General features: G+C 41.1%; 1 protein-coding gene across 2 annotated transcripts in view; it reads right to left on the minus strand.

Moving 5' to 3' along the window:
* Positions 1–22,740, minus strand: part of epsti1 (epithelial stromal interaction 1) — an 88,228-nt gene that overhangs the window by 18,942 nt on the left and 46,546 nt on the right. For both annotated transcript variants that reach the window (XM_067992515.1, XM_067992516.1), the window contains exons 10-13: positions 21,030–21,123; positions 13,449–13,532; positions 11,401–11,474; positions 10,104–10,315 (exon numbers count right to left, since the gene is read on the minus strand). In XM_067992515.1, the coding sequence (XP_067848616.1) occupies positions 10,104–10,315; positions 11,401–11,474; positions 13,449–13,532; positions 21,030–21,123 (464 nt within the window). The remainder of the gene's footprint in view (positions 1–10,103; positions 10,316–11,400; positions 11,475–13,448; positions 13,533–21,029; positions 21,124–22,740) is intronic.

Here is a 22,740-nt window from a genome sequence, read left to right on the forward strand (position 1 = left end):
AATGTGGTGGTTTATATTGCTCTGTAATACGGTGGTTTATATTACTGTGTAATGTGGTGGTTTATATTGCTGTGTAATGTGGTGGTTTATATTGCTGTGTAATGTGGTGGTTTACATCGCCGTGTAATGTGGTGGTTTATATTGCTGTGTAATGTGGTGGTTTATATTGCTGTGTTATGTGGTGGTTTATATTGCTGTGTAATGTGGTGGTTTACATCGCTGTGTAATGTGGTGGTTTACATCGCTGTGTAATGTGGTGGTTTATATTGCTGTGTAATGTGGTGGTTTATATCGCTGTGTAATGTGGTGGTTTATATCACTGTGTAACGTGGTGGTTTATATTGCTGTGTAATGTGGTGGTTTATATTGCTGTGTAATGTGGTGGTTTATATCACTGTGTAACGTGGTGGTTTATATCACTGTGTAATGTGGTGGTTTATATTGCTGTGTAATGTGGTGGTTTATATTGCTGTGTTACGTGGTGGTTTATATCGCTGTGTAATGTGGTGGTTTATATTACTGTGTAATGTGGTGGTTTATATCACTGTGTAATGTGGTGGTTTATATTGCTGTGTAATGTGGTGGTTTATATCGCTGTGTAATGTGGTGGTTTATATTGCTGTGTAATGTGGTGGTTTATATCACTGTGTAATGTGGTGGTTTATATTGCTGTGTAATGTGGTGGTTTATATCGCTGTGTAATGTGGTGGTTTATATTGCTGTGTAATACGGTGGTTTATATTGCTGTGTAATGTGGTGGTTTATATTGCTGTGTAATACGGTGGTTTATATTGCTGTGTAATGTGGTGGTTTATATTACTGTGTAATGTGGTGGTTTATATTACTGTGTAATGTGGTGGTTTATATTGCTGTGTAATACGGTGGTTTATATTGCTGTGTAATGTGGTGGTTTATATCACTGTGTAATGTGGTGGTTTATATTACTGTGTAACGTGGTGGTTTATATCACTGTGTAATGTGGTGGTTTATATTGCTGTGTAATGTGGTGGTTTATATCGCTGTGTAATGTGGTGGTTTATATCACTGTGTAATGTGGTGGTTTATATTGCTGTGTAATGTGGTGGTTTATATTGCTGTGTAATGTGGTGGTTTATATCGCTGTGTAATGTGGTGGTTTATATCACTGTGTAATGTGGTGGTTTATATCACTGTGTAATGTGGTGGTTTATATCACTGTGTAATGTGGTGGTTTATATTACTGTGTAATGTGGTGGTTTATATCACTGTGTAATGTGGTGGTTTATATCACTGTGTAATGTGGTGGTTTATATTGCTGTGTAATGTGGTGGTTTATATTGCTGTGTTACGTGGTGGTTTATATCACTGTGTAATGTGGTGGTTTATATCGCTGTGTAATGTGGTGGTTTATATCGCTGTGTAATGTGGTGGTTTATATCACTGTGTAACGTGGTGGTTTATATCACTGTGTAATGTGGTGGTTTATATCGCTGTGTAATGTGGTGGTTTATATCACTGTGTAATGTGGTGGTTTATATTGCTGTGTAATGTGGTGGTTTATATTGCTGTGTTACGTGGTGGTTTATATCACTGTGTAATGTGGTGGTTTATATCGCTGTGTAATGTGGTGGTTTATATTGCTGTGTAATGTGGTGGTTTATATTGCTGTGTTACGTGGTGGTTTATATTGCTGTGTAATGTGGTGGTTTATATTGCTGTGTAATGTGGTGGTTTATATCACTGTGTAATGTGGTGGTTTATATCACTGTATAATGTGGTGGTTTATATTGCTGTGTAATGTGGTGGTTTATATCGCTGTGTAATGTGGTGGTTTATATTACTGTGTAATGTGGTGGTTTATATTGCTGTGTAATGTGGTGGTTTATATTGCTCTGTAATACGGTGGTTTATATTGCTGTGTAATGTGGTGGTTTATATTGCTGTGTCATGTGGTGGTTTATATTGCTGTGTAATGTGGTGGTTTATATCGCTGTGTAATGTGGTGGTTTATATTGCTCTGTAATACGGTGGTTTATATTACTGTGTAATGTGGTGGTTTATATCGCTGTGTAATGTGGTGGTTTATATCGCTCTGTAATACGGTGGTTTATATTACTGTGTAATGTGGTGGTTTATATTGCTGTGTAATGTGGTGGTTTATATTGCTGTGTAATGTGGTGGTTTACATCGCCGTGTAATGTGGTGGTTTATATTGCTGTGTAATGTGGTGGTTTATATTGCTGTGTTATGTGGTGGTTTATATTGCTGTGTAATGTGGTGGTTTACATCGCTGTGTAATGTGGTGGTTTACATCGCTGTGTAATGTGGTGGTTTATATTGCTGTGTAATGTGGTGGTTTATATTGCTCTGTAATACGGTGGTTTATATTGCTCTGTAATACGGTGGTTTATATTGCTGTGTAATGTGGTGGTTTATATCGCTGTGTAATGTGGTGGTTTATATTGCTCTGTAATACGGTGGTTTATATTGCTGTGTAATGTGCTGGTTTATATTGCTGTGTAATGTGGTGGTTTATATTGCTGTGTAATGTGCTGGTTTATATTACTGTGTAATGTGGTGGTTTATATTGCTGTGAAATGTGGTGGTTTATATTACTGTGTAATGTGGTGGTTTATATTGCTGTGTAATGTGGTGGTTTATATTGCTGTGTAATGTGGTGGTTTATATTGCTGTGTAATGTGGTGGTTTATATTGCTGTGTAATGTGGTGGTTTATATTGCTGTGTAATGTGGTGGTTTATATCACTGTGTAATGTGGTGGTTTATATTGCTGTGTAATGTGGTGGTTTATATTGCTGTGTAATGTGGTGGTTTATATTGCTGTGTAATGTGGTGGTTTATATTGCTCTGTAATGTGGTGGTTTATATTACTGTGTAATGTGGTGGTTTATATTACTGTGTAATGTGGTGGTTTATATTACTGTGTAATGTGGTGGTTTATATTACTGTGTAATGTGGTGGTTTATATTACTGTGTAATGTGGTGGTTTATATCACTGTATAATGTGGTGGTTTATATCGCTGTGTAATGTGGTGGTTTATATCGCTGTGTAATGTGGTGGTTTATATTACTGTGTAATGTGGTGGTTTATATTGCTCTGTAATACGGTGGTTTATATTGCTGTGTAATGTGGTGGTTTATATTGCTGTGTCATGTGGTGGTTTATATCGCTGTGTAATGTGGTGGTTTATATTGCTCTGTAATACGGTGGTTTATATTGCTGTGTAATGTGGTGGTTTATATCGCTGTGTAATGTGGTGGTTTATATTGCTCTGTAATACGGTGGTTTATATTACTGTGTAATGTGGTGGTTTATATTGCTGTGTAATGTGGTGGTTTATATTGCTGTGTAATGTGGTGGTTTACATCGCCGTGTAATGTGGTGGTTTATATTGCTGTGTAATGTGGTGGTTTATATTGCTGTGTTATGTGGTGGTTTATATTGCTGTGTAATGTGGTGGTTTACATCGCTGTGTAATGTGGTGGTTTTCATCGCTGTGTAATGTGGTGGTTTATATTGCTGTGTAATGTGGTGGTTTATATCGCTGTGTAATGTGGTGGTTTATATCACTGTGTAACGTGGTGGTTTATATTGCTGTGTAATGTGGTGGTTTATATTGCTGTGTAATGTGGTGGTTTATATCACTGTGTAACGTGGTGGTTTATATCACTGTGTAATGTGGTGGTTTATATTGCTGTGTAATGTGGTGGTTTATATTGCTGTGTTACGTGGTGGTTTATATCGCTGTGTAATGTGGTGGTTTATATTACTGTGTAATGTGGTGGTTTATATCACTGTGTAATGTGGTGGTTTATATTGCTGTGTAATGTGGTGGTTTATATCGCTGTGTAATGTGGTGGTTTATATTGCTGTGTAATGTGGTGGTTTATATCACTGTGTAATGTGGTGGTTTATATTGCTGTGTAATGTGGTGGTTTATATCGCTGTGTAATGTGGTGGTTTATATTGCTGTGTAATACGGTGGTTTATATTGCTGTGTAATGTGGTGGTTTATATCACTGTGTAATGTGGTGGTTTATATTACTGTGTAACGTGGTGGTTTATATCACTGTGTAATGTGGTGGTTTATATTGCTGTGTAATGTGGTGGTTTATATCGCTGTGTAATGTGGTGGTTTATATCACTGTGTAATGTGGTGGTTTATATTGCTGTGTAATGTGGTGGTTTATATTGCTGTGTAATGTGGTGGTTTATATCGCTGTGTAATGTGGTGGTTTATATCACTGTGTAATGTGGTGGTTTATATCACTGTGTAATGTGGTGGTTTATATCACTGTGTAATGTGGTGGTTTATATTACTGTGTAATGTGGTGGTTTATATCACTGTGTAATGTGGTGGTTTATATCACTGTGTAATGTGGTGGTTTATATTGCTGTGTAATGTGGTGGTTTATATTGCTGTGTTACGTGGTGGTTTATATCACTGTGTAATGTGGTGGTTTATATCGCTGTGTAATGTGGTGGTTTATATCGCTGTGTAATGTGGTGGTTTATATCACTGTGTAACGTGGTGGTTTATATCACTGTGTAATGTGGTGGTTTATATCGCTGTGTAATGTGGTGGTTTATATCACTGTGTAATGTGGTGGTTTATATTGCTGTGTAATGTGGTGGTTTATATTGCTGTGTTACGTGGTGGTTTATATCACTGTGTAATGTGGTGGTTTATATCGCTGTGTAATGTGGTGGTTTATATTGCTGTGTAATGTGGTGGTTTATATTGCTGTGTTACGTGGTGGTTTATATTGCTGTGTAATGTGGTGGTTTATATTGCTGTGTAATGTGGTGGTTTATATCACTGTGTAATGTGGTGGTTTATATCACTGTATAATGTGGTGGTTTATATTGCTGTGTAATGTGGTGGTTTATATCGCTGTGTAATGTGGTGGTTTATATTACTGTGTAATGTGGTGGTTTATATTGCTGTGTAATGTGGTGGTTTATATTGCTCTGTAATACGGTGGTTTATATTGCTGTGTAATGTGGTGGTTTATATTGCTGTGTCATGTGGTGGTTTATATTGCTGTGTAATGTGGTGGTTTATATCGCTGTGTAATGTGGTGGTTTATATTGCTCTGTAATACGGTGGTTTATATTACTGTGTAATGTGGTGGTTTATATCGCTGTGTAATGTGGTGGTTTATATCGCTCTGTAATACGGTGGTTTATATTACTGTGTAATGTGGTGGTTTATATTGCTGTGTAATGTGCTGGTTTATATTGCTGTGTAATGTGGTGGTTTATATTGCTGTGTAATGTGCTGGTTTATATTACTGTGTAATGTGGTGGTTTATATTGCTGTGAAATGTGGTGGTTTATATTACTGTGTAATGTGGTGGTTTATATTGCTGTGTAATGTGGTGGTTTATATTGCTGTGTAATGTGGTGGTTTATATTGCTGTGTAATGTGGTGGTTTATATTGCTGTGTAATGTGGTGGTTTATATTGCTGTGTAATGTGGTGGTTTATATCACTGTGTAATGTGGTGGTTTATATTGCTGTGTAATGTGGTGGTTTATATTGCTGTGTAATGTGGTGGTTTATATTGCTGTGTAATGTGGTGGTTTATATTGCTCTGTAATGTGGTGGTTTATATTACTGTGTAATGTGGTGGTTTATATTACTGTGTAATGTGGTGGTTTATATTACTGTGTAATGTGGTGGTTTATATTACTGTGTAATGTGGTGGTTTATATTACTGTGTAATGTGGTGGTTTATATCACTGTATAATGTGGTGGTTTATATCGCTGTGTAATGTGGTGGTTTATATCGCTGTGTAATGTGGTGGTTTATATTACTGTGTAATGTGGTGGTTTATATTGCTCTGTAATACGGTGGTTTATATTGCTGTGTAATGTGGTGGTTTATATTGCTGTGTCATGTGGTGGTTTATATCGCTGTGTAATGTGGTGGTTTATATTGCTCTGTAATACGGTGGTTTATATTGCTGTGTAATGTGGTGGTTTATATCGCTGTGTAATGTGGTGGTTTATATTGCTCTGTAATACGGTGGTTTATATTACTGTGTAATGTGGTGGTTTATATTGCTGTGTAATGTGGTGGTTTATATTGCTGTGTAATGTGGTGGTTTACATCGCCGTGTAATGTGGTGGTTTATATTGCTGTGTAATGTGGTGGTTTATATTGCTGTGTTATGTGGTGGTTTATATTGCTGTGTAATGTGGTGGTTTACATCGCTGTGTAATGTGGTGGTTTTCATCGCTGTGTAATGTGGTGGTTTATATTGCTGTGTAATGTGGTGGTTTATATCGCTGTGTAATGTGGTGGTTTATATCACTGTGTAACGTGGTGGTTTATATTGCTGTGTAATGTGGTGGTTTATATTGCTGTGTAATGTGGTGGTTTATATCACTGTGTAACGTGGTGGTTTATATCACTGTGTAATGTGGTGGTTTATATTGCTGTGTAATGTGGTGGTTTATATTGCTGTGTTACGTGGTGGTTTATATCGCTGTGTAATGTGGTGGTTTATATTACTGTGTAATGTGGTGGTTTATATCACTGTGTAATGTGGTGGTTTATATTGCTGTGTAATGTGGTGGTTTATATCGCTGTGTAATGTGGTGGTTTATATTGCTGTGTAATGTGGTGGTTTATATCACTGTGTAATGTGGTGGTTTATATTGCTGTGTAATGTGGTGGTTTATATCGCTGTGTAATGTGGTGGTTTATATTGCTGTGTAATACGGTGGTTTATATTGCTGTGTAATGTGGTGGTTTATATTGCTGTGTAATACGGTGGTTTATATTGCTGTGTAATGTGGTGGTTTATATTACTGTGTAATGTGGTGGTTTATATTACTGTGTAATGTGGTGGTTTATATTGCTGTGTAATACGGTGGTTTATATTGCTGTGTAATGTGGTGGTTTATATCACTGTGTAATGTGGTGGTTTATATTACTGTGTAACGTGGTGGTTTATATCACTGTGTAATGTGGTGGTTTATATAGCTGTGTAATGTGGTGGTTTATATCGCTGTGTAATGTGGTGGTTTATATCACTGTGTAATGTGGTGGTTTATATTGCTGTGTAATGTGGTGGTTTATATTGCTGTGTAATGTGGTGGTTTATATCGCTGTGTAATGTGGTGGTTTATATCACTGTGTAATGTGGTGGTTTATATCACTGTGTAATGTGGTGGTTTATATCACTGTGTAATGTGGTGGTTTATATTACTGTGTAATGTGGTGGTTTATATCACTGTGTAATGTGGTGGTTTATATCACTGTGTAATGTGGTGGTTTATATTGCTGTGTAATGTGGTGGTTTATATTGCTGTGTTACGTGGTGGTTTATATCACTGTGTAATGTGGTGGTTTATATCGCTGTGTAATGTGGTGGTTTTTGTCGCTGTGTAATGTGGTGGTTTATATCACTGTGTAATGTGGTGGTTTATATCGCTGTGTAATGTGGTGGTTTATATCACTGTGTAATGTGGTGGTTTATATTGCTGTGTAATGTGGTGGTTTATATTGCTGTGTTACGTGGTGGTTTATATCACTGTGTAATGTGGTGGTTTATATCGCTGTGTAATGTGGTGGTTTATATTGCTGTGTAATGTGGTGGTTTATATTGCTGTGTTACGTGGTGGTTTATATTGCTGTGTAATGTGGTGGTTTATATTGCTGTGTAATGTGGTGGTTTATATCACTGTGTAATGTGGTGGTTTATATCACTGTGTTATGTGGTGGTTTATATCGCTGTGTAATGTGGTGGTTTATATTGCTGTGTAATGTGGTGGTTTATATCACTGTGTAACGTGGTGGTTTATATTGCTGTGTTACGTGGTGGTTTATATCACTGTGTAATGTGGTGGTTTATATTGCTGTGTAATGTGGTGGTTTATATCACTGTGTAATGTGGTGGTTTATATCGCTGTGTAATGTGGTGGTTTATATCACTGTGTAATGTGGTGGTTTATATCACTGTGTAACGTGGTGGTTTATATCACTGTGTAATGTGGTGGTTTATATCGCTGTGTAATGTGGTGGTTTATATCACTGTGTAATGTGGCGGTTTATATTACTGTGTAATGTGGTGGTTTATATCACTGTGTAACGTGGTGGTTTATATCACTGTGTAACGTGGTGGTTTATATTGCTGTGTAATGTGGTGGTTTATATTGCTGTGTAATGTGGTGGTTTATATTGCTGTGTTACGTGGTGGTTTATATCACTGTGTAATGTGGTGGTTTATATTACTGTGTAATGTGGTGGTTTATATCACTGTGTAACGTGGTGGTTTATATCACTGTGTTATGTGGTGGTTTATATTGCTGTGTAATGTGGCGGTTTATATTGCTGTGTTATGTGGTGGTTTATATTACTGTGTAATGTGGTGGTTTATATCGCTGTGTAATGTGGTGGTTTATATCGCTGTGTAATGTGGTGGTTTATATTGCTCTGTAATACGGTGGTTTATATTGCTGTGTAATGTGGTGGTTTATATCGCTGTGTAATGTGGTGGTTTATATTGCTCTGTAATACGGTGGTTTATATTACTGTGTAATGTGGTGGTTTATATTGCTGTGTAATGTGGTGGTTTATATTGCTGTGTAATGTGGTGGTTTATATTGCTGTGTAATGTGGTGGTTTACATCGCTGTGTAATGTGGTGGTTTATATTGCTGTGTAATGTGGTGGTTTATATTGCTGTGTTATGTGGTGGTTTATATTGCTGTGTAATGTGGCGGTTTATATTGCTGTGTTATGTGGTGGTTTATATTGCTGTGTAATGTGGCGGTTTATATTGCTGTGTTATGTGGTGGTTTATATTGCTCTGTAATACGGTGGTTTATATCACTGTGTAATGTGGTGGTTTATATCGCTGTGTAATGTGGTGGTTTATATTGCTGTGTAATGTGGTGGTTTATATTGCTGTGTTATGTGGTGGTTTATATTGCTGTGTAATGTGGTGGTTTATATTGCTGTGTAATGTGGTGGTTTATATCACTGTGTAATGTGGTGGTTTATATTGCTGTGTAATGTGGTGGTTTATATCGCTGTGTAATGTGGTGGTTTATATTGCTGTGTTTATATTGCTGTGTTATGTGGTAGTTTATATTGCTGTGTAATGTGGTGGTTTATATCACTGTGTAATGTGGTGGTTTATATTGCTGTGTAATGTGGTGGTTTATGTTGCTGTGTAATGTGGTGGTTTATATCACTTTGTAATGTGGTGGTTTATATCACTGTGTAATGTGGTGGTTTATATTGCTGTGTAATGTGGTGGTTTATGTTGCTGTGTAATGTGGTGGTTTATATCACTGTGTAATGTGGTGGTTTACATCGCTGTGTAATGTGGTGGTTTATTTTGCTGTGTAATGTGGTGGTTTATATCACTGTGTAATGTGGTGGTTTATATTGCTGTGTAATGTGGTGGTTTATGTTGCTGTGTAATGTGGTGGTTTATATCGCTGTGTAATGTGGTGGTTTATATTGCTGTGTTATGTGGTAGTTTATATTGCTGTGTAATGTGGTGGTTTATATTACTGTGTAATGTGGTGGTTTATATTGCTGTGTAATGTGGTGGTTTATATCGCTGTGTAATGTGGTGGTTTATATTGCTGTGTTATGTGGTAGTTTATGTTGCTGTATAATGTGGTGGTTTATATCACTGTGTAATGTGGTGGTTTATATTACTGTGTAATGTGGTGGTTTATATCACTGTGTAATGTGGTGGTTTATATCACTGTGTAATGTGGTGGTTTATATTGCTGTGTAATGTGGTGGTTTATATTGCTGTGTAATGTGGTGGTTTATGTTGCTGTATAATGTGGTGGTTTATATTGCTTTGTAATGTGGTGGTTTATATTGCTGTGTAATGTGGTGGTTTATATCACTGTGTAATGTGGTGGTTTATATCACTGTGTAATGTGGTGGTTTATATCACTGTGTAATGTGGTGGTTTATATTGCGGTGTAATGTGGTGGTTTATATCACTGTGTAATGTGGTGGTTTATATTGCGGTGTAATGTGGTGGTTTATATTGCGGTGTAATGTGGTGGTTTATGTTGCTGTATAATGTGGTGGTTTATGTCGCTGTTGAAATGTCCCTTTACCTTCAGGAGTGTCACTACAGGCTGCATCTTCGATCGCAATCCTGGCACTGTGTTGCTTCACCTTCTCCAGATCTTCATAAAAGGTCGATGCAGCGACATGCTGTTTGGTGTCATGTTCAACGCTCTCATTGGATAAAGGAGGTGCAAAGCTATGGAAATTCTCACTGGACCGTTGTCTCCTTTCTAGATTGTCCAAGAATGCACTGTTTTTCCTTTTAGGAGAGAGAAAACACAAATTAAATATTATTGTCATTACACATCAAACAGTTACACAGAGCCCCATCACAGCAAAGGCTATGGGCCCCGACAACATCCCGGCTGTAATTCTGAAAATTTGTGCTCCAGAACTAGCCGTGCCTCTAGCCAAGCTGTTCCAGTACAGCTACAACACTGGCATCCACCCGACAATGTGGAAAATTACCCAGGTATGTCCTGTCCACAAAAAGCAGGACAAATCCAATCCAGCCAATTACCGCCCCATCAGTCTACTCTCAATCATCAGCAAAGTGATGGAAGGTGTCGTCGACAGTGCTATCAAGCGGCACTTACTCACCAATAACCTGCTCACCGATGCTCAGTTTGGGTTCCGCCAGGACCACTCAGCTCCAGACCTCATTACAGCCTTGGTCCAAACATGGACAAAAGAGCTGAATTCCAGAGGTGAGGTGAGAGTGACTGCCCTTGACATCAAGACAGCATTTGACCGAGTGTGGCACCAAGGAGCCCGAGTAAAATTGAAGTCAATGAGAATCAGGGGAAAACTCTCCAGTGGCTGGAGTCATACCTAGCACAAAGGAAGATGGTAGTGGTTGTTGGAGGCCAATCATCTCAGCCCCAGGACATTGCTGCAGGAGTTCCTCAGGGCAGTGTCCTAGGCCCAACCATCTTCAGCTGCTTCATCAATGACCTTCCCTCCATCATAAGGTCAGAAACGGGGATGTTCGCTGATGATTGCTGATGAGTGTTCAGTTCCATTGGGAACCCCTCAGATAATGAAGCAGTCCGAGCCCGCAAGCAGCAAGACCTGGACAACATCCAGGCTTGGGCTCATAAGTGGCAACTAACATTCGCGCCAGCGACGCCCACATCCCATGAATGAATAAAAAAAACTTACTCACTACTACAGTTACACAGAGCTCCGTCATATCATTGTGTCATAGACTTTGTGCACATTATGTACTGACTTAAAGATCAAGCATTTCCCTCACACAACAGGTACCGGTAGAAATATATGGGAAGGAGTGAACATCTGAATATTGTTGTCCCTTGTTAGCTTTATACAATGTGCAATACACACCTCCTGTGTTCTTCCTGAAGGCATTTTTGTCTTGCTGCTTCCATTTGGGAGTCCATTTCTGTCAAGAGATCACTCTTGTGAAAGAAAACACAGTGTTATCATGTGGAGTGAACTCTTTACCTATTGAACCCATAGGCCTAGAAATTGGACTGAGCCTGTGATCGCACTACAGGTGCTGCCTCGAGAGAGTGCACGCGATATTCGTGCTGCCTGCTATTTACAATAATGGCGACATGCAGCCATCTCTACTTTTTGGCTTCACGTCGCCTATTATTGAGGGGGGGGTCCATGACGCCACTTAAAGGCACCTGCACCTCTTAAAGGGGGGTGCCTTTAGGCTGCAGGAGGAACTTGTGCACGAGATGGATGAAGAAGCGGCCGAGTGGGCGCCTAGGATCTCAGATGCTGAACTGGAAGCTTTGGTCCAGGCAGAGGACAGGAGGAGGGACATCCTCTCCCCCTCTACCCCCAGGGGCAGGAAGCCCTCAAAACACGAGTCTCGCTGACAATGAGAGGAAGTGGCGGAGAGCACCAATGCGAGAAGCCTTGCGGGGAGATGTGGCGGAAGAAATGTAATGATCTTATCCGAGTTGTCAAGGTAAGAACACTGCTCTCGTGAAGCCTCTACTGACAGCTGCATCACTTACACCCTCATTAATTACAATGACAGCACTCTTCTCACCCCGCCTCACCTCCCACAGTCACTGCCCCTCCTTCTCCTCACCACTCACCACCATCACAACCAGCACTTACCCACAACTCACACACACACTATCAGCTATTCCACCATGACCACCACATTCTCCAAACGCTCCACATGAATCTCAGCAACATTCTGCCATGTTCCTTGCAGGAGAAGGTTGTACACAACATGAGGAAACAGGCCAGGACTGGAGGAGGAAGAGTCTACTAACCCTCATCCCTCCCCACCTCGAGGAAACTGTGCTGGCAATCACGGGGTGAGGGATGAGTTGACCCCACTGTGACTGGCAACGTGCAGGGTTTCTTTATACCTCATCCTCTTTGTCCCTCCTGATTTCTCTCTCGCCCCCACACACAAGATGCAGATGCTTTTACCACTCTCTTCTCTCTCTCTGCTGTCCCCTCACACCACAAGCTAACCCTTGTCCCTCTCTTTCATTTCAGCTGCTGATATTGTGCCAATGGAGCAAGTGGAGCTCGGACTATCGGGAGATGCACCGTCACTCGATCTGACTCTCGTGAGCACCAGCTCAGATACTGGCACCAGGCGGAATTTAGAGGCTAGGTAAGAGGAGCGATCTGCACCTGCCGACTCGGCGGGCACAAGTGCACAGTAACCAGGGCAGGGGGATAGGATGTCAAAGATACCAGCTTGCGCACTGCAGAGGGCTCAAATGCAGACCTCGAAGGCCTGGGCTACTGAAGGAGGCTGATGGACATACACCAGGAAATGCTAGGTGCACTGGGCAGCCTGCCAGTGGGCTTGCTCAATGTCGCAGAGCACGAGGAGTCCAGCTGTAACTTGTGTCAAGGCTTCGCGCAGAACATGACGACCATTCTGTCCAACATGGGCCCAGCGGTCAGCTCCATCAACACCACAGTGATAACCAACCAACATGGAGCCTCTCGTCAGCTCTGACAGCGTCCGCGGCAGCACAGGCGGCCTCCCATCTTGGGTGTGGGACCACAATGGACAGGGGCTTCCGCACTCTGATCTCCAGCAGAGCCACAGGAGTGCTGAGGCACCGGCCCGGGAGAGTGGCCGTGGCTCCATGGGAGAGACACCTGCTCTCCTCTCTCAGGATGCCTTCGGGGAGGACAAAATGCCTCCACTCACTCGGTACACCAGATCCACCAATTGCACCGTGATCCCTTCCCCTTAGTGGCTTAGGGAAGTGTGAGCCCCTCAAGCCCTCATCTTACTTGTAAGGGGTGGAGGGAATTCCCATCCTTTACAAGGCAGCTAGAAAATTCCCAGAAAAGGCAATTTTGGGACAGTTATTTCCCATTTTGTACAAGGAAGCTATCACGTGTGGGTGGCATTTTCATTTTGAGATCTCCATTACCTTCATCCTCTCTTCCTCTTCCTGCTGCTGCAGTTTCTGCTGTTCTGTCTGTCTCTGAGTTTCTCTGGAGGTCTGGCTCTTGGCCTAAGATACAAACACAAACAGACATTGTGACTCTCCGCACAGGTGGCGTTTGGTCCCCAGTTAAAGGGGCACTGTCTCCCGAAAATTGTCTGGCTCCCAGCTTTATTTATCTGGCAATGAAAAGAGCCTGAGGAGGTGCCAGTCACTTCATCAGGATGGCACCACACGGCGCAATTTAAACCATCAAGTGTTTCAACGCGGTTCATTGCTTCATGTGGAGGGAAGAGGTGTGGGAAAGCTCCAAGACTCGGCCTGTCTCTGCAACGTAACGTCACCCGGCAGCCATCCGGCTGATTTGGAGTTGGGCAGCGACACTGAGTTTCTACAAGGGTTTCATCCAGTGAGCTGCACGATCCTCAAAGGAGCCAGCTAGCTCCCTGAGAAATGGAGCAGATGTAGGCCCCAAGAAGCTGAACTTTGACCTCTTTTAATATCTGACAATGTCATATTATTGGTCAATGTACACCATTTAAGTTTTAAGAGCTCTGTCTTTTCTCTCGAGATTTCATTTTGAAAGCACATTTCAGCCATAAGTTTTTATATGAACAAAAAGGGCAACACAATGACCTAATCGGCACATCAACTAACTTAACACGGTCGCACGTGTCACCTAGTTCGATAGTTTGTGTTTGACTAACCATCCCAGTAGATACTGGAAACCAAGGACAATTAATTGCACAGCAACAGTCAGACTCCACTGATAACATTTGCAGGGCTAAGGGGAAAGAGCAAAGGAGTGGGACTAATTAGATGGCTTTATCAAAGAGCCGGCACAGGCATGATGGGCCGAATAGCCTCCTTCTGTGCTGTACCATTCTATGACATGTGACAACACCAGAGAGTTGATGGAGCATGGAATGTTTTGCCACAGGGAGTGGTTGAGGAAGAGACCATTGCATCTTTTAAGGAAAGACTGGAGAAACATTTCAAGCAGAGGAAGATATAGAGCTATAGGGAGAGAGCAGGGCAGTGGGGTTAGATTTGGAATGCTTTGGTAAAGAGCCAGCACGGACACAATGGGCTGAATGGCCACCTTTTGTGCTGTAAACATTTATGGTTCTATTAGAACAAAGTATGTAACATTCAGAAAACATTCCTTGAGCATATTGCTGATCCCCTTGAGAATCCCTACGTGGTCAGTTTTCGGTAAAATATTAAGATGCCTACGTGGCAAAGAAGCAGAATGCAAAATGGTTAGAAAGGGTTAATTAGTTAGTAACTGAGATTGGTACAGGTGGCCTGGCCTCCTGCTGGGCCGTATGTTTGCGTAGTCAGCAGGTTTGCATGGTCTTATCAATGTAGAGTCTTTGATGTGATTCAAGGACTGGTCTGAATGTCTCCATGTTTATGGCAGATCAATATAGGTAATGAGCTTAGCCAAAGTTGAAAGACATTCCAGGTTGGGAGATAAGGAACAGAAGGAACAGGGAAGAACATTCCAAGTTGGAAGGTGAGGAAGTATCCCCGTTGATGTCTAACAGCAACATGGTCAGCACATGATTCTCTATGATTGGCCGGAAATAATGTAACCTCGCATGGCAACCTGTGCCCGGCTTATGATTGGTGTTGACTCTTGTGTTAATGATGTTCCAACCCCTATCGATCTGTATAAAGGTATGAGTTTTTGTCTTTGTCTTTGTCTCCTTATTCTGTTAGAATCGTTCGGATTCTCTCAGGAATCTGAATTGAAGCTGCTATTAAAGTTGTGATGAACTTTAAAATGTACTCGACTCAGTTTTTGCTGAACCAGACTGAGGGGAAAGAATCCAGATCGTCATTTGGTGGCCCGTACGGGGATCTTAACGGTCGTTCACCGAGAGTTCGCGGAGTAAGAGGCGGATTGTCTCAGACACGGAGGAAGGAAATGGCGCCTCGATGTAAGTAGTCTTAATTTACTACGTCGGTTTTCCTCCAATCCGTCAGTCTGACGACGAATCGTCCAATCGCTAACACTCGTGTGTAGTCTGGCGAATACACAGAAATAGCAGGAAGAGGTCAGTGGTCGAATATCACTGAGGGAATAACTTGTAAGCGGTAGGTCAGTGGTTAATATCACTGAGGGTAGTCAGGGTTTAAGTTCCTGGTGATTGGATATAAACAGGAACTAGTGATCAAAATATCACTGACTAAAAACTTAGATGCCGCCAAAAAGGCTCAGGAATTAATTTGGAAAAATAACAGAGGTACCACCGCCAAACAACTAATTGCTTTATGGAGACAGTACTGTAAAAAAAAATATGGATAGAATTAAGTGACTAGACAAATGTTTAAAAGACAGAGACCCGAAAAAGAAAGGTTCTGTTGTTTAAGTGTACTGTCCCTTTGTCCCTTTAAAAAGCCTGTCTTGATCAGTGTTTTTTTTGTCGGTGTTGTGGGCCACGCCCCCTTCTTACTGTGTCTTGCGTGTTTTCTTCCTTTGTGTAATGTATCTGTCTTGTCGTGTGTTTAATTCTGATACTGCTGAATTAAAATTGGAGTTATTGAGGTTAAGTGACCTATTAAATTCTGGTTCTTATAAAGTATGGGCATGTTAAATTCCAGACATGGGATCTTCAAAAAATTGGCATTTTGAATGTTTATTTTGTGATTGGCTGTGGTTTAAAAAGAGGTTAAAAATTAACGGGATAGATTAAAAAAACTATCAGGATCATTGTGATAGGAAAAGTCGGAAAGCTGGAACAGCTCGGAGCGTTGATTATAATCACATCCACTAAAAGTATGTGAAAAAATAGTGTGCAAAAATATAGTATAAAGCAATCCACAAATGTGAGAAGTAAAAAAATCAGTCAAACCTGTGTGAAGTGAAATTTTGAAGGTGGGAACTTAATCTCAAAGGGAGAAGGATCAAGTTACTCCTACCACAAGAGCAAGTTAATGTTAACCCCTTCCATCCCAAGAAGCCAGACTGTCATGCCAAGAGCAGTTCAAACAGATAGAAATGACCCAGTCGGTTGAGAACTGTCTGAGGCTTGCCCAGAACACAGGTGAACATGGGGTAACAATTGGTATAGGTTATATTAGTAAAATTGTCCCAATCACTCGGAAATGCCAAAGGCTACAATTGACTGAGATATAAGTTTTCACGCTACAGTGAAAAATTGATAAGAAAGGAATGTAAAACAAATCATATGAAAAGGAAGCATAGGTTAGACAATTGGAAGTCCATTACTTGAGCTATGTACTGACACAGGGTACTAAACACCTATCAGTTTTACCCCGCCACAGTATGATAAGGAAGTTTTGACAAGTTCTGGGGCTATTCAATTTTATTTGAAATTAATAGTAGAATACAAGATCTGACCAAAGAGGGGAGACCTTCCCTGACAAATTATATAACTCGCATTGAGACTGCTAAGAAAACTCAACAATTAGATCAACACCTACTAACTCAAGTGTTAAAACAAAGAGCGACATGGAATGGAGGTGGACATCGTAAAAAGAGATAGGCAAATATGGAGACGTAAAGACCTGTGATAAGTGATATAGCAACTGCCTTTGCCTCAGTTGTTAACACCATTGATTTGACAACATTAGATCAAAAGGTCAGAGATTTAGGGTCTCGCATTAAAGATATATTAAAAGATAAATGAAAATACAGATAAGGAATTGTCTGAGGATCAAATGCTGACCATATATTTGCAAAGGATAGCTACAGTGCTAGAAACACATGCCAAAACCATTAATAAAAGAGGAATATAACGTATCTTAGCAGGCGGCTGCTAATGATATCTGCTTAATATGGTTACATCTTGAAAACACAGAGATTAGGACTTGGAGTTAGAAATTCCAGTCTGCAGCCCTGCGTACATCTGTATGTGGGAGAGACTGTGTTTATTTCAGACAGGCTGCGTGCTTCAGAGAGAGAGCGAGAGTGGAACTAGGCAATTTCTCTCTCCTGTTTTGTTTTCTGAATTTGTTTCGGGTAAAGGGATTATTCCTTTGGATAAATAAATAATAAATGAAGATTTGACAAATTAATCACTTGGGCTCTCAAGAAGAGCCGCAATGGATTTTCTGTGTTTCTTTTAAAACAGGTGACCCTGGTTTTTTTTTTGGGACCACGTGAGTGTTGATGGTGCAGGATTACCAAGAGTAGTTACAAAGTTACGGTGCAACCTTTGCTGGAGAAATTTGGTGCAGGAAACGATCCAGTGGTGTTAAAGATTTAAGACTTTAGCTGCAGACATCAGCGGATACCAAATGTCACAGCGTGGTGATATCAACCTGATTCTCTTCTTTTGAAAACATTTTGATTTGTTTTGTTTTAACCTATTTGTTGTCTTCCGAGACAGAGTGCTCGAGTTGGGGAGAAATGGGAATTTCTCTAAAGTCATTGAATTGGGCATGATAAAAAAATCAATCTGGCATAAATATACAATCTAGTGGAAGTCAGGAAAGTGTAGTTGAGAATAGTAAATTGATAGCTTTCTCGTGGAGATATTTGTGTCCTTGCCTATAATGAATAATGAGAAAACTACACTCAATAGCCTGGCCACTACCCTGACATCGGGACCATGCAGGGGGAGATAAGCACTCTAGACACCCCTGATCTTTTTGATAAGATAACCTGAAAACCTAAGAATGGCTACAGTGGACATAAAAGATATGTTGCCATCATCTGAAACGGAGATCAGGATGAAGAACATGATTACAAAGGCCTATGGCCTGGTGAGCTATTGCAACCACTCTTTAAACAAACCAGTTGCTTTTACAGGACTGAATCCTACAGGACATATGATGTGTGCCATGGAAAATGTTCGGAAATACCATGAGGAAGAAGAGACTGGCCAGCAGAAAGTTAATATCCAAGAACACTAAGCTCATTCCTATGAGATGCTGCTAGTATGCGGAGATACATGAAGAAGATACAGTGAAGAATGAGTCTCAGACAGGCTCAGTTACTTGACAACAGCACAACAGGAAAATGGTTAATGTGGTCCAGGCGAGTGAGAAATCCTTTTAAACAAGGCACTGACACATGGTCCATAGAGAAAGCGACTAATTAATGAAACAGTCAGGAAACACTGGTATCAATCAAAAGGACTGAAATTAAAGTAAAGAGGGACACAGTAATTTGGATTTCCAAAATTCAGGGTTAGGTTCCCATCAGTTAACAATAAAATTGGGAGAAACAATATTTAAAAGATATCCGCACGATGGATACAAAATTACAAGATTATGAGGGGCCCAGATAAAGTAGACAGGAAGTACCTGTTTCCCCTAGCAGAGGGTTCAAGAACTAGAGGACGTAGATTTAAGCTGATTGGCTGGAACAAAATTAAAGGGATGTGTTACTGGACATGTTGTCACTGTGTGTCCACATAGTGTTGGACACAGCCTAGAAGCACAGTGTGGGTTTAACAATACCGGTACCAATCAGGATATTAACTGTACCATGGAGGCCCTAGAGGCGGATCTAAAACCCACTTAAGTGGCATATGCCGGAGAGGGCGAATATTGTGTTACAACTAATTTGAAAACGTGATATTTTAAGTCCAGAATTCTACTCCATTTCTGAAGTCCTGGTTCGGATTGGACCCGAGGAACTGGTAGAGATACACCGGCATAACCTCACCACCTTACAAGTTTCTGAGAATGTCAGAAAGGACTTAAAAGAATATCAGGACACATTTGGGTATCTGACACCCCTGTTGCCTAAATACTTGAAAGCATTGCGAATGGAGATATGCCTCTCCCAGAAGGTTTATTATAACCTACAACAGGACAATAAAAACATTAAGCATGACAATGACCAAATTAAAGTCACCACCTGGTGAAATGACCTCTGGAATTTGGGACTGAATATACAGATCCATCCTTGGATTAGATTAATTTCATATGTATTAGTCGGAGTGCAGTTTGTTGTAATGTGCTTCTTGATTTTCATTGCATGTAATAAATGTAAGCAGAGGATGAAGGGTTTGGCAAAGATAGTAAAACAGAGCCTGGGTGAGAATGTCCCCATTGTCTCTGTGGTTTCAACTAAGAACACATCTTAATGGTACCGGGAGTAGCACCCGCTGGGGTAAGGTGCATGTAAAAGGGAAGACAATTATAGTTTGATAGGATTATCAGATGCTCTGCCTCTCTTCCACCCGGACTGGTGGCCAACACGAAGGGAACCTGGTTAAGATGAGGTACAGCATCTAAAGGGATATTGTAGGGAGAATTTGGATTAAGGGATATAATGGGGAGGGCACCAATTCACAGGTGTAAAATGGTCTGAAAGGTACCGTTCAGTCTAGTTAGGCTGGAAACAAAATATAAAGCACCATGAGATATTTGACTATGTTAGCCTTTTCAAACTAACATGAATAGGTTTAGCTGACCAAGGACATTCGCAGCTTACTTGAGAGATGTTTAGAAGGAGTCTGTTCCTGAGAACAGATAAGAGTACAAAGGCGTATTGATGAAACATGTCTGTGTTCTATTGGGACTTCTCTAGTTCAAGGGCTAGTCATATTCATTGTTATGATTCTTATAGTTTATTGCTTACGTAAATGTTGCTGCGCTGCAGAACCTGCAGAACCAGTGAGCACCGTAATAATTGGTTATCATGAAATGATAAAAGGGGGGAATGAGAATCCCTACGTGGTCAGTTTTCGGTAAAATATTAAGATGCCTACGTGGCAAAGAAGCAGAATGCAAAATGGTTAGAAAGGGTTAATTAGTTAGTAACTGAGATTGGTACAGGTGGCCTGGCCTCCTGCTGGGCCATATGTTTGCGTAGTCAGCAGGTTTGCATGGTCTTATCAATGTAGAGTCTTTGATGTGATTCAAGGACTGGTCTGAATGTCTCCATGTTTATGGCAGATCAATATAGGTAACGAGCTTAGCCAAAGTTGAAAGACATTCCAGGTTGGGAGATAAGGAACAGAAGGAACAGGGAAGAACATTCCAAGTTGGAAGGTGAGGAAGTATCCCCTTTGATGTCTAACAGCAACATGGTCAGCACATGATTATCTATGATTGGCCGGAAATAATGTAACCTCGCATGGCAACCTGTGCCTGGCTTATGATTGGTGTTGACTCTTGTGTTAATGATGTTCCAACCCCTATCGATCTGTATAAAGGTATGAGTTTTTGTCTTTGTCTTTGTCTCCTTATTCTGTTAGAATCGTTCGGATTCTCTCAGGAATCTGAATTGAAGCTACAGACTAAGACCTGCTATTAAAGTTGTGATGAACTTTAAAATGTATTCGACTCAGTTTTTACTGAACCAGACTGAGGGGAAAGAATCCGGATCGTCACCCTAAGCTTGTGCATTGTACATTGGGTATGCCTGCCACCTGGTGTGGGGAGGTCAGATCCTTACGTTGTATCGAACACTGGAAAAATCCTTCCATAGTTTACATGCAAGAGTGGAAATTCCAATCGGTACGGTTTATGCGTGAACTCTTAATGGATGTCTGCTAGTTTTAAATAGACATTAATTTAAGGGAGAGGGAGAGATATCTCAGTTTGTGGACAATACATGTTCTGTCTCGAGGCTCTTACCCAGGATGGAGCTGAACCTGGATTGTTGGGAGGTAGCGGTGACTGACTGTCGAATCTGTTGGCTTCTACCCTCTGAAAGAACTGCTGGTTTGTTCTGTAAAGATTAGATCACGGTGTGTGAGAGCTGTCACTTCGATAGTTAACGAGAACACAAACAACACTGACAAACACTAAAAGCCAAGTCAATTTCTAATATCCTACCGGCTGCCTTGTTCCCAATATGGACAAATTTAACAAGTTTTGAATATGTCTGAAGGGAAAGGTTTCGAATGCAGGAATTAATGTTTTAAACGCATCCTCCCAAATATAAAAATAAATGACAAATTTGGAAAGATGTTCTCAACAGTTATTCCCCCAAACTAAAGGGGAACTTTCCCATCTTGACAACTAAGTAGAAGGTAATTTGTCCACTCCTACAGCCCCCGGCAAGGGGCATCGTTTGCTGGGATCGCACAATCCGGAAAGTGGAGGTCTACGCCTGTACGATCCTCCGACACTCTGCCGCTGGAGCGCTCAAGGGCCTGACGCTCTGGTCTCGAGGAGAGCCAGGCCTCTTGTGGTGCTCGGTGAGGAGTTGGAAAGGCCATGTTAAACGTGAGCTTGTCCGTTACCCTGTGGGATCTACCTGAGGCTCCCCAAGGCACCGTGTGTGTAAGGAGGAGAATGTCCTTTGTGTATGACAGTACGTGGGAGTATGGGAGTGTGGGAGAGACGATGGGGGTGGTTTTAAACTGGCCGCCCAGGTGTAAAGCTTGCATTGTGGATCAGCCCCTCATTACAGGAGCAGGGGCGGGGAGGGGGGAGGATTTAAATTTCCACTGATTTAATTGGAGAAGAAGATCGGGTGGTTTACATAAGAAATAAGAGCAGGAGTAGGCCAATCAGCCCCTCGAGCCTGCTCCGCCATTCAATAAGATCATGGCTGATCTGATCCTAACCTCAAATCTAAATTCATGTCCAATTTCCTGCCCGCTCCCCGTAACCCCTAATTCCCTTTACGTCCAGGATACTGTCTATTTCTGTTTTAAATTTATTTAATGATGTAGCTTCCACAGCTTCCTGGGGCAGCAAATTCCACAGACCTACCACCCTCTGAGTGAAGAAGTTTCTCCTCATCTCAGTTTTGAAAGAGCAGCCCCTTATTCTAAGATTATGCCCCCTAGTTCTAGTTTCACCCAACCTTGGGAACATCCTTACCGCATCCACCCGATCAAGCCCCTTCAATAAGATCGCCTCTCATTCTTCTGAACTCCAATGAGTAGAGTCCCAATCTACTCAACCTCTCCTCATATGTCCGCCCCCTCATCCCCGGGATTAACCGAGTGAACCTTCTTTGTACTGCCTCGAGAGCAAGTATGTCTTTTCTTAAGTATGGACACCAAAACTGTATGCAGTATTCCAGGTGCAGTCTCAACAATAGCTTATATAACTGCAGCAATACCTCCCTGTTTTTATATTCTATCCTCCTAGCAATAAAAGCCAACATTCCGTTGAATCACCTGCTGCACCTGCAAACTAACTTTTTGATTTTCTTGCACTAGGACCCCCAGATCCCTTTGCACTGCAGTACTTTTCAGTTTCTCGCCATTAAGATAATAACTTGCTCTCTGATTTTTCCTGCCAAAGTGCATAACCTCACATTTTCCAATATTGTATTGCATCTGCCAAATCTCCGCCCACTCACCCAGCCTGTCTATATCCCCTTGTAGGT

Source organism: Heptranchias perlo, chromosome 11, assembly GCF_035084215.1.
Source record: "Heptranchias perlo isolate sHepPer1 chromosome 11, sHepPer1.hap1, whole genome shotgun sequence".
NCBI classification, from domain to species: Eukaryota; Metazoa; Chordata; class Chondrichthyes; order Hexanchiformes; family Hexanchidae; genus Heptranchias; species Heptranchias perlo.